Genomic DNA, 16,853 nt, shown 5'->3' with positions numbered 1-16,853 from the left:
TCCTAGGTTTTGGCCTTTCTAGGGAGTATTCCTAGGTGCTTCTACACCTGCATTGCTTGCTGTTTGGGGTTTTAGGCTGGGTTTCTGTACAGCACTTTGAGATATTAGCGGATGTAAGAAGGGCTATATAAATACATTTGAATTGATTTGATTTGAAAATGGTCAAAAAGAAACAAAAATAGCTTTTTAGCAAAGAGTCATTTCTCAAGCAAGAATTTAGATAAAACTGTCTGGGAGAGGGGAAAATTGAAAACTAGCGGTTATTGGCAGAGAGGTTTGGAACTCTTTCTTACTGGTCTATTAACTGATTTATTGCCAGATGTCACCAAGCAGGTCAAAACTCCATCCCACCACAACAGGCTGACATTTCAGGGGGTCTTTTCAAACAGGGGTATTGTATGTAGATTGATGAGGGGGAAAAACTAATTTAATCCATTTTAGAATAAGGCTGTAAAGTAACAAAATGTGGAAGACGTTAAGGGGTCTGAATACTTTCCAAATGCACTGTATATATTTTCAGACCCCCTGGGCCCATGAAACCCTGGTTGAATACCCCTCGCGTAATGCCCCTGGTTGAATACCCCTCGTGTAATGCCCCTTGGTTGAATACCCCTCGTGTAATGCACCTGGTTGAATAGCCCTCGCGTAATGCCCCTGGTTGAATACCCCTCGTGTAATGCCCCTGGTTGAATACCCCTGGTTTACACCACTCATTCCCAAACTATTATATGAAAATAGAACATACAAAACGTAGACAAATTGACAACAAAAAAAGTGGAATTAATATGAATAGATCATTATGTTCCATATCAGTCATTAAAGACAGGCTGGGGAGAGATACCTCCTACTCAATCTTTCTAATTTCCTTTTTTTAAACTCTTCATCTCTCGCTCCCCTTCGTTCAGTAACTCCCTGCTCAGTCTGGAGGTGGTGGGCAGGCAGAATCATGCATGATGTCCCAATTTACACTGCTATAAATAAATAACCCTAACAGGGAGCGACAGAGAGTGAGATGAGACAGAGAGAGACAGATGAAAGTGAGAGGATAGAGATGAAAATACTTGAGGGGTGCTCTTGATCCTAAACCAAGTAATTATCACTAGTCTCATCTTAACCCAGAGGCTGGTTATCAGTCACTAGCCTAATCTTAACCCAGAGGCTTGTTATCAGTCACTAGTCTCATCTGAACCCAGAGGCTGGTTATCAGTCCCTAGCCTCATCTGAACCCAGAGGCTGGTTATCAGTCCCTAGCCTCATCTGAACCCAGAGGCTGGTTATCAGTCCCTAGCCTCATCTGAACCCAGAGGCTGGTTATCAGTCCCTAGCCTCATCTGAACCCAGAGGCTGGTTATCAGTCCCTAGCCTCATCTGAACCCAGAGGCTTGTTATCAGTCACTAGTCTCATCTGAACCCAGAGGCTGGTTATCAGTCCCTAGCCTCATCTGAACCCAGAGGCTGGTTATCAGTCCCTAGCCTCATCTGAACCCAGAGGCTGGTTATCAGTCCCTAGCCTCATCTGAACCCAGAGGCTTGTTATCAGTCACTAGTCTCATCTGAACCCAGAGGCTGGTTATCAGTCCCTAGCCTCATCTTAACCCAGAGGCTTGTTATCAGTCACTAGTCTCATCTGAACCCAGAGGCTGGTTATCAGTCCCTAGCCTCATCTTAACCCAGAGGCTTGTTATCAGTCACTAGTCTCATCTGAACCCAGAGGCTTGTTATCAGTCACTAGTCTCATCTGAACCCAGAGGCTTGTTATCAGTCACTAGTCTCATCTAAACCCAGAGGCTTGTTATCAGTCCCTAGCCTCATCTGAACCCAGAAGCTTGTCAGTAGAGAAGTACAACAACGTGTCCATGCAGTAAGACCACCCCTCTCTCTCCCTCACCACACCCAAACACACAGACACAAAAACAACTCTGAGGCTAAACTAAATGAAGGGCAACAAAAGAGAAGGCATCACAATGGAGTAAGATGTCTACAGAAGCCTCATCAGAAGATCAGAGCCTCTACCTCCAAGACAAACCTGACATGGAGCCTTGAAAGACCACGTCGACAGGTAACACACAGGTAACACATACGCACATACAGAAACAGGAGAAATTGTTGTTTTCTTCAGTCTTTGTCTCTGGGTCCATCTAGAAACCTCATACTGAAGGGTCACTGGGCTTTGATGAGACAAGAGACAGAGGGGACACAGTGTTGTGTGTTTGTTCCAAACTGCCAATCTGTGTTCACAACCCTTTATAATATGGTCTGTCCTTCCTAAAGCTTGTCTAGTCACTGGGAAGTCCCCAATTTTATACACTCTCCTCACCTTACTTCCCAGTCCTTGACCCGGCTCATCCTCCTAAACCCTGACTAACACACAAGCCACACACAAAAACACCCACCCCGGCCATAATCATCTTAAAGGTTTTTACTCACCAAAGTAACAACATAGTGTGGTCAAAGACTTAGTAACTTAGTCAAAGGTAACCAGATCGTGACAACTACAAACCTATTTATGTTTTAGCGTTTTTTTTAAACATATATTTATTAACTTATTTTAGGATATCTTTGGAACTACCCACAATGCATGATTTCTCAACATTTATAAGGAGAACCGATGGTACCGAGCTAGTTCCAGCTGGCTAACGTCAGCTGCTATCCATGCTAGCATGTAATTACATTCCAAACCAAGTGCTGGCACTGGTGAGCTACTATGTACACGAAGAAGAAACCATATAAATTCATTTAGAAAAACTGCATTTCCTCTTTTCCTGTGTGTTTGGTAGTGTTAGTCGAGCGAGCGCACTAGCAGTTTTCCATTGTTTGTCGTTAGTGCAGTAATACCCTCAAGGACGGTGTTACGACTCATTTGTGGCCCAAAAACGAAAAGCTAGCTTTGAAGTGGGACCAGTGTGTCCGGTTGAAGCGAGCGGGATGGAGTATTGGAACAGTATGTGGTGCTCATTTCACCCCAGAGGACTTTGATGGCTTAGTATGTATAACCAGCGGAAGGCAGGATTAGGTATGCGACTGACTGAAACCAGGTACTGGGCCGAGTGTGAATGTGAAGCCTACAACCTGTATTTCCTACCGACCTACCGGTATCACGAGTGTCAGCAGTGATGGCGATAAATCGGTTAAATTTAGTGTAGATTTACCTCACTATATCACTATTGGATTAGCTGACTCTCCCTCGGTTGGTGAAACAGCCTCTCCCTCTGAAGGCCTCTCCTTGGCTCTTCTGTGACTTTGGTAGTTAACTCAGCTGTCAATCTGTAATTCTCCGCTCTCTCTACTTTGTATCTGCTGGATTTTTGTTGTTGTTGTGTTCTGTTGGTTGGGGCCTGTGCTCCACTAGTTGATTCCTTGGCTTACTACTTCGCTATGTTGACCATGGTGGTTGGCTAACTAAGCTAGTTAGCTGACTAGGCTAGCTAGTACGTTAAAATGACGAACTTAAAGCCTCCGGAATGGCGCAGCGATGTCCGGGGTACGGGGTGGTTTGGCTGGCCAGGACGTCCTCGTCTCATCATGCTCTAGTGACTCCTTGTGGTGGGCCATGCACCAGAAAACTGACTTCAGTCATCAGTTGGACGGTGTTTCCTCTGACACATTGGTGCGGTTGACTTCCGGGTTAAGCCAGCAGTGTGTCAAGAAGCAGTGCGGCTTGGCAGGGTTGTGTTTCGGGAGGACGCATGGCTCTCGACCTTCGCCTCTCCCGAGTCCGTACGGGAGTTGCAGAGATGAGACAAGACTAACTACCAATTGGATACCAGAAGATTGGGGAGAAAAGGGGGTAAAAGTAAAACCAACTTTTAATGTCCTTCTGTAGCTCAGTTGGTAGAGCATGGCGCTTGTAACGCCAGGGTAGTGGGTTCGATTCCCGGGACCACCCATACGTAGAATGTATGCACACATGACTGTAAGTCGCTTTGGATAAAAGCGTCTGCTAAATGGCATATATATAATGTAGCCGTAAGCTAGGTGTTGATTGCAACTGGCTGACTCATGCAGTGCTAATGTAACGTTAGCAGGCTGGTAGGGGTAACGTTAGCAGGCTGGTAGGGGTAACGTTAGCAGGCTGGTAGGGGTAACGCTAGCAGGCTGGTAGGGGTAATGTTCGCAGGCTGGTAGGGGTAACGTTAGCAGGCTGGTAGGGCTAACGTTAGCAGGCTGGTAGGGCTAACGTTCGCAGGCTGGTAGGGCTAACGTTCGCAGGCTGGTAGGGCTAACGTTCGCAGGCTGGTAGGGCTAACGTTCGCAGGCTGGTAGGGCGTAAGGCTGGTTAACGCAGGCTGGTAGGGCTAACGTTCGCAGGCTGGTAGGGCTAACGTTAGCAGGCTGGTAGGGGTAGGGGTAACGTTAGCAGGCTGGTAGGGCTAACGTTAGCAGGCTGGTAGGGCTAACGTTAGCAGGCTGGTAGGGCTAACGTTAGCAGGCTGGTAGGGGTAACGTTAGCAGGCTGGTAGGGGTAACGTTAGCAGGCTGGTAGGGGTAACGTTAGCAGGCTGGTAGGGGTAACGTTAGCAGGCTGGTAGGGGTGTTATTGCAAACATTTCGGTTTCATTTTAAGTTAAAAATGTGTAGTTATTTATGTTATCGGGAATTGGCTAGCTTGGCTGGGTCCTCCATATTACGTCACACCCTGCATTCTTTGGAATTCTGATCAGTTTTATGTTTAAAGTGAGGTGTAACTTTGTATTGGGAATTTTGATTTGTATTTTAATGCAAATCCATATGTTACATGTGGTTATGTTTATGCAACCTAACCTTTAAAGAGAATGTGATATGGTGACTGGTGAGAATGGGGTCAAGCTGTGTGGAATAATAGGGGACTGAGTGAGATTGGAGCCTAGCTTGGCCTCCCAGCTACAATGGAGGGACTAATCGCTCATATCTATGCCTGAAGTAACAACACACACACACACACACACACACACACACACACACACACACACACACACACACACACACACACACACACACACACACACACACACACACACACACACACACACACACACACACACACACACACACACACACACACACACACACACACACACACACACTGTGCTGTGAGCTCAAAAGGTCCTGATGGGAGGCTGTAACAGAACCTTACACGCTAGAGCAGAGAAAACACACTAGCTTAGAACAGGGCTGACAATACATGTATCAGCCAGGCCACAGGCCACGTAAGAACTGTTCTGCCAAAAGAAGCATGGACTGGGAGGGCGGGAAACAGAGGCAGTGTGTGTGTGTGTGTGTGTGTGTGTGTGTGTGTGTGTGTGTGTGTGTGTGTGTGTGTGTGTGTGTGTGTGTGTGTGTGTGTGTGTGTGTGTGTGTGTGTGTGTGTGTGTGTGTGTGTGTGTGTGTGTGTGTGTGTGTGTGTGTGTGTGTGTGTGTGTGTGTGTGTTTCTCACCTCCAGTGCGGCCCAGGCCGACATGGACAGCGGGGTGCAGGCTGCCCTCATTGTTGAGCAGGTGAGGCAGGTGGTGGTAGATGTTTGGCACCTGGAGAGGCTTCCTACTGGCCAGCTCCTTCAGCAGCTTCTGGGTCTCATCTGACCGAAATACAGGAAGGAATCATAGAGTTACAACTGGTAGAATGGTTGAGAAAAGGGGACCATCTCACTCTCCCAAAAGCTTGGCTGTTGTGTTAAAACCCGCCAATTCAGACAGAAAGAGGGCAATGCACTCAGAAAGATGTCACATAAAGCTCATTTTTAGAACGTTGTATTATTTCACTGCATTGGGTACACAGACGTTACGACTTTGCAGCCTTCTTCAGTGTGTCGGTACAATTTTATCTTCATTCAAAACAGCATTTGTAAAGAACAACTGATGAGTAGCTTTTGCTTCAAAATCAGGCTTGACATTCATCTGCCAATCAGGGATGTGGCTTTTCTGGTCTACCTGTATACAAGTTAGTTATGAAGAAATATAGAGTTCTAGGGTAAGCTGGCACAAAGGGCAATCCAATCAATCATTTGACTTACAGTAGCAGTCAAAAGTTTTAGAACACCTACTCATTCAGGGGTTTTTCTATATTTTTACTATTTTCTACATTGTAGAATAAAAAAATATGAAATAACACATATGGAATTATGTAGTAATCCCCCCCCAAAAAAAGTATTTAAAAAATATATTAAAAGTAGCCACCCTTTGCCTTGATGACAGCTTTGCAGACTCTTGGCATTCTCTCAACCAGCTTCACCTGGAATGCTTTTCCAACAGTCTTGAAGGAGTTCCCACATATGTTGGGCACTTGTTGGCTGCTTTTTCTTCACTCTGCGGTCCAACTCATCCCAAACCATCTCAATTGGATGAAGGTCGGTTGATTGAAGTCCAGGTCATCTCATGCAGCACTTCATCACTCTCCTTCTTGGTCAAATAGCCCTTACACAGCCTGGAGGTGTGATGGGTCATTGTCCTGTTGAAAAACAGCTTCACGATGGGAACCACACATGCAGAGATCATCCGTTCACCTATTCTGCGTCTCACAAAGACATGGCGGTTAGAACCAAAAATCTCAAATTTGGACTCATCAGACCAAAGGAATGATTTCCAACAGTCTAATGTCCATCGCTCGTGTTTCTTGGCCCAAGCAAGTCTCTTCTTCTTATTGGTGTCCTTTGGTAGTAATTTCGTTGCAGCAATTCAACCATGAAGGCCTGATTCACTCAGTTGATGTTGAGATGTGTCTGTTACTTGAAGTCTGAAGAATTTATTTGGGCTGCAATTTCTGAGGCTGGTAACTCTAATGAACTTATCCTCTGCAGCAGAGGTAACTCTGGGTCTTTCTTTCCTGTGGCGGTCCTCATGAGAGCCAGTTTCATTATAGCACTTGATGGTTTTTGCGACTGCATTTAAAGAAACTTTCAAAGTTCTTGAAATGTTCCGGATTGACTGACCTTCATGTCTTAAAGTAATGATGGACTGTTGTTTCTCTTTGCTTATTCGAGCTGTTCTTTCCATAATATGGACCTGGTATTTTACCAAATAGGGCTGTCTACTGTATACCAGCCCTACCTTGTCACAATACAACTGATTGGCTCAAACGCATTGAGGAAATACATTTCACAAATGAACAAGGTATTCATTTAAATTAATTCCAGGTGACTTCCTCATGAGTAGGTGTGTCCAAACTCTTAACTGGTACTGTTGGTGTCTGCTCACTTGGATACATTATATAATTTCATGAGATAGATTACCAGAAAGGACATCAGCATCAGTTGTTCATAAATATGTGGGACTGACTCAAACTATTTGCAAAATCTGCTATGGACAATCTTCTTGTGTAACAGTCTAAAATGTGGCCTATAGGAATGAGGTGAAATCTAGTTCTTCTTTTAAACCATGTGGAGATACAGAATTTAATTCATACATGTATATCCACACGTCTTCTGTTTGGAGTCATTTGTTGTCGTAATCACTTTGTGGTGGATGAACGTTTTCAATCCAAACGCAACGCAATTCATTAATAAAATTATTTTGTTCTAGAATGTTTCTCGCAACTGGCAAATCAGAGAATCATAGAGTTAAACTGGTAGAACGGTTGAGATTCATAGCATTGGACTGGTAGAACGATTGAGATTCATAGCATTAGACTGGTAGAACGGTTGAGAATCATAGCATTAGACTGGTAGAACGGTTGAGATTCATAGCATTGGACTGGTAGAATGGTTGAGATTCATAGCATTAGACTGGTAGAACGGTTGAGAATCATAGAGTTAAACTGGTAGAACGGTTGAGATTCATAGCATTAGACTGGTAGAACGGTTGAGATTCATAGCATTGGACTGGTAGAATGGTTGAGATTCATAGCATTAGACTGGTAGAACGGTTGAGAATCATAGAGTTAAACTGGTAGAACGGTTGAGATTCATAGCATTAGACTGGTAGAACGGTTGAGATTCATAGCATTGGACTGGTAGAATGGTTGAGATTCATAGCATTGGACTGGTAGAACGGTTGAGAAAAACAGTCATAGAATTAGCAGAATGTTTGAGAAAAAACAGAATTATAGAAGCAGAACGAGTAGAACAATTCCATTCAGAGCAAAGTCCCGGGTGGAGGGGAGGATTAGAGCATGATGTTAATTCTAATTCAAGTCTAGCATGACTAAAGGCCTGGTTAGGATGGAGATGGTCTGAAGCCTGAGAGCAGCAGTAAGACTAAGGGGGCAGGCACTATTAGATAGGAGGAGAACTGAATGATCCAGTCTATTATCTATTCTACATTAATGGCAGAGTTCCCAAAGGGGGGATTCAGCTTGAATGGGTCTTTTTGTGTGTGTATATTGTGATGGGTAACCTGAGAAGCTGGTAAATGTAGATCCATCCTGGGAGTGTCGGTGTGTGTAGATCCATCATGGGTGGATGGATGGGGGTGTGTGTGTACCTGAGAAGTTGGTGAGAGCGTCCTTGCTGCCGTTGGTCTCAGCGATGACCCGTCTGAACTGCTCCAGGATGTTGTTGAGCTCTGAGGAGCGCTGCAGGGTCCGGTGCTCGGCCACACGGAGGCGCTCTTTCAGGGCATGGAACTCCCTCTGGTACGCTACCAACTTCTCTATAGGGACAGAGGGGAGGGGGACAGAGAGGGGGACAGAGAGGGGGACAGAGAGGGGGGGGAGGGGGAGTTAGATCTTCTGCTCATTATTCCAACAATGTGTCCCAGTGTAGGCTAATAGTCATGTAACGTGTTCTAATACAAAATAGAATATGAAGTGCTGTTAGAACCTTCCAAACTGTTCTGTCAGCGGGCTGTTCTGTCAGCGGGCAGTACACTTCTCCCTTAGCAATGCTTGACCTCTATGTATCTTCAGAACATGACATCAATGTGATTTATCACTATACAGTAACAACAACCAATACAAGCAATAAGATCGCTCTGAGACCCAATCTGGCTCTGCTTCAGGCAGGCATACTCTATTTTCTAGATTGAAAACACACATCGCTATTGAGTTGTTAAAAGTGTCTGTTGTTATGGATGACCCTGCTCCTAAACCACTTCCCCCTTGAGGATAACATGGTTACAGCAAATGGGACACCAAATAAAGAGCTCCCTCCCTCTCTCCCCAGGACTAGAGCATGTGGGGGAGGGGTGGAGAGGAACCTTGTCATCCTCAGTGCAGTGACAACCACTCCCTGTCTTTTCTAGTCCCCTTATTGCCCGTTCTCTACCTCCTTGTCATCTCTTTCTCTCTTACACCCTACCTCTCTCATTCCTCTTCCTCCGGTCACTCATCTCGCTCCTCCTCTCATTCCGTCTCCCCTCCTTTACCTCTTCTCCTCACTGTATTTCCCCGTACCCTCCTCCCTTCCTCTACCCCTCCTAATACTCTCTACTCGTCTCACACCCATACTCAACCCACAATATCAAGTCTCACACCCATACTCAACCCACAAGATCCAGTCTCACACCCATACTCAACCCACAATATCCAGACTAACACCCATACTCAACCCACAATATCCAGTCTCACACCCATACTCAACCCACAATATCCAGTCTCACACCCATACTCAACCCACAATATCCAGACTCACACCCATACTCAACCCACAATATCCAGTCTCACACCCATACTCAAATATCCAGTCTCACACCCATACTCAACCCACAATATCCAGACTCACACCCATACTCAACCCAAAATATCCCCTCCCACTCCCACTCCATCAGTAACACTCAGTCACCGATTCATGCAGCTGACGGTGTGATCATGACTGTTAATAAATGACAGTATTAGTGTGTATGTGTTGCAATATTTATGTGGATGTGGGTGGCTGAGTTAACTTGCTGCTGAAATATTCTCTTTTTTACCCTCTACCCCCTTCTCTCTCGCCCTCTCCATCCTCCCTCTTTCTTTTAGTGTCCTCTGGAGAACCAGGCATCTCTGCAAAAGGCCCTGTATAGGGGCAAGGGACTGGAACAATTCCCATACAACATGTTGAGACGGGCACAATCAAAATAAACCAAGACATTCATTAGAGCTTTGTTGTGTCATACCCAATTACAGAGTGAAAATGGAGAATGTGTGTGATGCTGAGAGCATGTGTTGAGAGAGAAATAAAGAGAGAGGATAGAATGATGAGCAGAACAGAGAAGAGAAGTCACATCAAATTGTCTCAAAGCCACTGATCCCCAGGGGTCTTATTTATTAACTGTGTGAACAAACAAAATATGCCCCAAAACATACAGTTGAAGTCAGAAGTTTACATACACTTAGGTTGGAGTCATTAAAACTCATTTTTCAACCACTCCACAAGTTTCTTGTTAACAAGCTATAGTTTTGGCAAGTCGTTTAGGACATCTACTTTGTGCATGACACAAGTCATTTTTCCAACAATTGTTTACAGACAGTTTATTTCACTTATATTTCACTGTATCACAATTCCAGTGGGTCAGAAGTTTACATACACTAAGTTGACTGTGCCTTTAAACAGCTTGGAGAATTCCAGAAAATGATGTAATTTGGAGGTTGGAGGTGTACCTGTGGATGTATTTCAAGGTCTACCGTCAAACTCTGTGCTTCTTTGCTTGACATCATGGGAAAATCAAAATAAATCAGCCAAGACCTCAGAAAAGAAATTGGAGACATCCACAAGTCTGGTTCATCCTTGAAGTTTCCAAACTTCTGAAAGTACCACGTTCATCTGTACAAATATTAGTACGCAAATATAAACACCATGGGACACCACAGCCGTCATACCGCTCAGTAAGGAGACGCGTTCTGTCTCCTAGAGATGAACGTACGTTGGTGCAAAAAGTGAAGGGCTGCTCAGCAAGGAAGAAGCCACTGCTCCAAAACCGCCATAAAAAAGCCAGACTACGGTTTGAAACTGCACATGGGGACAAAGATCGTACTTTTTGGAGAAATGTCCTCTAGTCTGATGAAACAAAAATAGAACTGTTTGGCCATAATGACCATCGTTATGTTTGGAGGAAAAAGGAGGCAGCTTGCAAGCCGAAGAACACCATCCCAATTGTGAAGCTCGGGGTTGGCAGCATCATGTTGTGGGGGTGCTTTGCTGCAGGAGGGACTGGTGCACTTCACAAAATAGAAGGCATCATGAGGTAGGAAAATTATGTGGAGATATTGAAGCAACATCTCAAGACATCAGTCAGGAAGTTAAAGCTTGGTCGCAAATGGGTCTTCCAAATGGACAATGACCCCAAGCATACTTCCAAAGTTGTGGCAAAATGGCTTAAGGACAACAAAGTGCCTTTCCAAATCATGTCCAATCAACTGAATTTACCACAGGTTGTCACAGATTCCCCCGGTACTGCTGCTCATACCGTTCACCAGCTCCGGAGGTCTACATCACCGGCCTTCTAGGCTTCACTGAACTGGATCATTGCCACCAACCCCGGACTGTCTCATCTCATTACGCACACCTGGTTCCCATTCCCCCTGATTAGTATGTGTATGTATAAGCCCTCTGTTCCCCATTGTCCTTGTCGGTTATTGTTACCATGTCCATTGGTCCTTTGAGTACCTGTGCTGTTATTTCGGCTTCCATGCTACATGTTATAGTGCACTTGTTTCAAGGGTCTCGTGCCGTGTATTGTTTAGAGGTTTACACCTCTCTCTTTTGTTTGGGTGGAGAAAATAAACCCCGCTATTACGTATTCCTGCGCCTGTCTCCAATCATCATGCACCTCAGCTCAACTTCGACTCTCATAGCAAAGGTTCTGAATACTTATGTAAATAAGCTATTTCTATTTTTAATACATTTGAAACATTTTCTAAAAACCTGTTTGTCATTATGGGGTATTGTCTGTAGATTGAGAGGTGGTGGAAACAATTTAATCCATTTTAGAATAAGGCTGTAACATAACAAAATGTGGAAAAAGTCAAGGGGTCTGAATACTTTCCAAATGCACTGTACCCCTTCTTTCTCCATCCACAAACACAGGCTACACAGACCAATAGACTTACCCCTTCTTTCTCCATCCACAAACACAGGCTACACAGACCAATAGACTTACCCCTTCTTTCTCCATCCACAAACACAGGCTACACAGACCAATAGACTTATGCTCCAGCAGATGAGCATCACCCAGTCACAACCATGAGAATGACAGAGGAAATGACACCTCCCTATGAGGCATGGCTAGAGCTGTTGTAGTGACTGTATTACTGCCACACCAGCAGTCATGAGTCATGGCCGCAGTCACTGTGATCTAATTTTATGCACTCCGAACATGCGTTGGTAGCACCCAACTCGCTAATGACCGTCAGGTTGCTAATGGCCTGCTACTCAGGGCTCCACCGTCCCTCTAACCACTGTGACAGTAATAAAAATGCAATCAAAAATCAAATCAAACATTTATCATCAAAACAGTACCGTGTTTCTAAAAAAAAGAAAGAAAAAAACTGTTTTTTCGCCTCACTGTGATGATCAATTTCAAGAAAGAAGTTCAACAAAAGTTTGAGTGGAAAACATGGTCATTGTAGACGTTGTTTCAAAGTCTAACACAACAAAAATGGGTTGCGCTTTCTAAGGTGATTCACTCAAAACACCATATGCATATTAGAATGCATGAACCTATACACAAGACCAAGCCCAAAATGTCATTCATTTTCCTTTAAATGATGATTGTCCTGTTATACAATACATAGCCTACTTCATATTACACACAGCAGAAAAACATCAAACAAAACTGATTTAAGAGGTCTTTGGTACATGATTGGTCTAGCCCAGTGGTTCCCAAAATATTTACAGTTCCGTACCCCTTCAAACATTCAACCTCCAGCTGTACCCCCTCTAGCACCAGGGTCAGCGCACACTCAAATGTTTGTTTTTTTGCCATCATTGTAAGCCTGCCACACACACACTATACGATATGTTTAATAAACATAAGAATGACTGAGTTTTTGTCACAACCCGGCTCGTGGGAAGTGACAAAGAGCTCTTATAGGACCAGGGCACAAATAATAACCAATACATTTTGCTCTTTATTTAACCATCTTACATATAAAACCTTATTTGTTCATTGTAAATTGTGAATAACTCACCACAGGTTAATGAGAAGGGTGTGCTTGAAAGGATGCACATAACTCTGCAATGTTGGGTTGTATTGGAGAGTCTCAGTCTTAAATCATTTCCCACACACAGTCTGCGCCTGTATTTAGTTTTCATGCTAGTGAGGGCAGAGAATCCACTCTCACATAGGTACGCGGTTGCAAAGAGCTCCAACTTTTTAATCATAGCCTCAATTTTGTCCCGCACATTGAATATAGTTGCGGAGGGTCTCTGTAATCCTAGATTCAGATCATTCAGGTGAGAAAAAACATCACCCAGATTGGCCAGTCGTGTGAGAAACTCGTCATCATTCAAGCTGTCAGACAAGTGAAAATTATGGTCAGTAAAGAAAACTTTAAGCTCGTCTCTCAATTTAAAAAAAATGTGTTGTTACTTTGCCCCATGATAACCAGCACACTGGTTATGTATGTTGTAAAAGTGTTACATGGTCGCTGCCCATATCATAGCATAGTGCAGAAAATACACGAGGGTTCAGGGGCCTTGCTTTAACAAAGTTAACCATTTTCACTGTAGTGTCCAAAACGTCTTTCAAGTTGTCAGGCATTCCCTTGGCAGCAAGAGCCTCTCGGTGGATGCTGCAGTGCACCCAGGTGGCGTCGAGGGCAACTGCTTGCACGCGTGTTACCACTCCACTATGTCACCCTGTCATGGCTTTTGCGCCATCAGTAGTGATACCAACACATCTTGACCCCTATTTGAGGTCACAAAGCGGTCTAGTACTTTAAAACTATCCTCTCCTGTTGTCCTGGTTTCCAATGGTTTGCGGAAGAGGATGTCTTCCTTAATTGACCCCCCATAAACGTAACAGACATACCAGGAGCTGTGCCAGGCCCGCCACGTCTGTTGACTCATCCAGCTGTAACACATAGAATTCACTGGCTTGTATGCGAAGCAGTAAATGTTTCAAAACATCTCCTGCCATGTCATTGATGCGTTGTAAAACCGTGTTTGACGAAGGCATTGTCTGTATAGTTTTTTTGCCTTTTCCCTCAGCATTGTCCCAGACATATTTGCGGCAGCAGGAAGAAGTCCTCCACAATAGTATGGGGCTTGCCTGTCCTAGCCACTCGGTAGCTCACCATATAAGATGCTTCTAGTACCTTCTTATTAATGGTATCTGTTGCTTTTTATACGTCTTACTAATCGAAAGTAAAAAACTCCTGTGGCTTATTTTCCAAATTGGCATGTTTTGTTTCTAAATGTCTGCACAAGAGTGAAGGTTTTATCAAGTTGTGAGATAGTTTATTATATGTGCAAAAGTACTATGGCTGAGGAAAGACAATACTCCCAATATAAGTGAACCTCAAATCAATGTAGTTCTCATCATATTTGCGCGTCTTCGATGGTCCAATGTCCCTGTCTGTTGTTCGGTGCTTTCCCGGGTAAAGTTGCAGCAGCTCTTCAGCTGCATCAGATTCACAACTGTCAGTGTCCATGCTAGCTGGTCTAACAACAAATATAGAATTACTGATGCAAATATAAATGGACTGTTTGAAAATGTGGGGGGGGGGAATATATATATATATATATATATAAAAATGTAAAAAGTGAATCAACTTTTTATTTGGTGTACCCCCGACGGCATTGCGTCAGGGTAGCCTAGTGGTTAGAGCGTTGGACTAGTAACCGAAAGGTTGCAAGTTCGAATCCCTGAGCTGACAAGGTACAAATCTGTCGTTCTGCCCCTGAACAGGTAGTTAACCTACTGTTCCTAGGCCGTCGTTTCAAAATAAGAACTTGTTCTTAACTGACTTGCCTAGTAAAATAAAAGGTCAACTTTAAAATGAAATAAAAATAATAAAAAATTGTGTGTAGGCCAGTTTGGGCATACCTGGTCTAGCCTAAATTTAACACATTTTAGTAATCGCCTTCGAGTCTGGGCTATTTTATTATGCATACTGGATGGACTGGTTACCGAATGCCTAGAAGCTCCAAACTCTTTATACAAGAGTCTGGTAGAGAACGTATAGGCCTAGGCGATGATGTTGCTTCACTGATTGTGCAAGACGGTTTACAGTTAGCCTACAATTATAGTACATTTGTATTTTATTTTGAATGGCTTAGTAAATAGGACATTTTTTTATTTTCATAATTAATAGGCTGACGTGCGTTTCAATCTTCTCCTCTCTCTCCTTCATTCCTTTCTCGAGCGCACAGAGAGGGGCTGTCAACAGTTTAATGACATGTGGTGGTGTGGGGGCTGTGCTTTGGCAAAGTGGGTGGGGTTATATCCTTCCTGTTTAGCCCTGTCCGGGGGTGTCCTCGGATGGGGCCACAGTGTCCACAGTGTCTCCTGACCCCTCCTGTCTCAGCCTCCAGTATTTATGCTGCAGTAGTTTATGTGTCGGGGGGCTAGGGTCAGTTTGTTATATCTGGAGTACTTCTCCTGACCTATTCGGTGTCCTGTGTGAATCTAAGTGTGCGTTCTCTAATTCTCTCCTTCTCTCTCTCTCTCGGAGGACCTGAGCCCTAGGACCATGCCCCAGGACTACCTGACATGATGACTCCTTGCTGTCCCCAGTCCACCTGGCCGTGCTGCTGCTCCAGTTTCAACTGTTCTGCCTTATTATTATTCGACCATGCTGGTCATTTATGAACATTTGAACATCTTGGCCATGTTCTGTTATAATCTCCACCCGGCACAGCCAGAAGAGGACTGGCCACCCCACATAGCTTGGTTCCTCTCTAGGTTTCTTCCTAGGTTTTGGCCTTTCTAGGGAGTTTTTCCTAGCCACCGTGCTTTTACACCTGCATTGTTTGCTGTTTGGGGTTTTAGGCTGGGTTTCTGTACAGCACTTTGAGATATCAGCTGATGTACGAAGGGCTACATAAATAAATTTGATTTGATGTGTTTTGTTGTGAAAACATGTTACTGCTGATGTTCCTGAACCTATTTCCCTTGGTTTCACTGGGTAGCTGCAGGAACAGGGTTGGAGAGCCCATGGCATACAGAGTACTGGGTAGTTGCAGGAACAGGGTTGGAGAGCCCATGGCATACAGAGTACTGGGTATCTGCAGGAACAGGGTTGGAGAGCCCATGGCATACAGAGTACTGGGTAGCTGCAGGAACAGGGTTGGAGAGCCCATGGCATACAGAGTACTGGGTAGCTGCAGGAACAGGGTTGGAGAGCCCATGGCATACAGAGTACTTGGTAGCTGCAGGAACAGGGTTGGAGAGCCCATGGCATACAGAGTACTGGGTAGCTGCAGGAACAGGGTTGGAGAGCCCATGGCATACAGAGTACTGGGTAGCTGCAGGAACAGGGTTGGAGAGCCCATGGCATACAGAGTTTGGGCGGAATATCACCTGTTACGCAGCAAGAGGCTGCATGGTCCTCAAACAGTGGTTGTTGCATGGAGTGAAATAACCACAGTAGCCTACCACGGAGTGAAATAACCACAGTAGCCTACCACGGAGTGAAATAACCACAGTAGCCTACCACGGAGTGAAATAACCACAGTAGCCTACCACGGAGTGAAATAACCACAGTAGCCTACCACGGAGTGAAATAACCACAGTAGCCTACCACAGAGTGAAATAACCACAGTAGCCTACCACGGAGTGAAATAACCACAGTAGCCTACCACGGAGTGAAATAACCACAGTAGCCTACCACGGAGTGAAATAACCACAGTAGCCTACCACGGAGTGAAATAACCACAGTAGCCTACCACGGAGTGAAATAACCACAGTAGCCTACCACGGAGTGAAATAACCACAGTAGCCTACCACGGAGTGAAATAACCACAGTAGCCTACCACGGAGTGAAATAACCACAGTAGCCTACCCAGCATGATTGAAAAACA

The 16,853-nt window shown here is 44.5% G+C and overlaps 1 protein-coding gene across 1 annotated transcript in view; it reads right to left on the bottom strand.

Annotated features, from left to right (window-relative positions):
- Positions 1-16,853, bottom strand: part of LOC124044193 (alpha-1,3-mannosyl-glycoprotein 4-beta-N-acetylglucosaminyltransferase A-like) — an 85,199-nt gene that overhangs the window by 52,877 nt on the left and 15,469 nt on the right. The window contains exons 2-3 of the mRNA XM_046363725.1: positions 8,395-8,562; positions 5,415-5,555 (exon numbers count right to left, since the gene is read on the bottom strand). Of these exons, the coding sequence (XP_046219681.1) occupies positions 5,415-5,555; positions 8,395-8,562 (309 nt within the window). The remainder of the gene's footprint in view (positions 1-5,414; positions 5,556-8,394; positions 8,563-16,853) is intronic.

Source organism: Oncorhynchus gorbuscha, linkage group LG09 (genome assembly GCF_021184085.1).
Source record: "Oncorhynchus gorbuscha isolate QuinsamMale2020 ecotype Even-year linkage group LG09, OgorEven_v1.0, whole genome shotgun sequence".
NCBI classification, from domain to species: Eukaryota; Metazoa; Chordata; class Actinopteri; order Salmoniformes; family Salmonidae; genus Oncorhynchus; species Oncorhynchus gorbuscha.
Note: the sequence above shows the minus strand (reverse complement) of the source record. Positions and strands in the feature narration are given on the sequence as shown.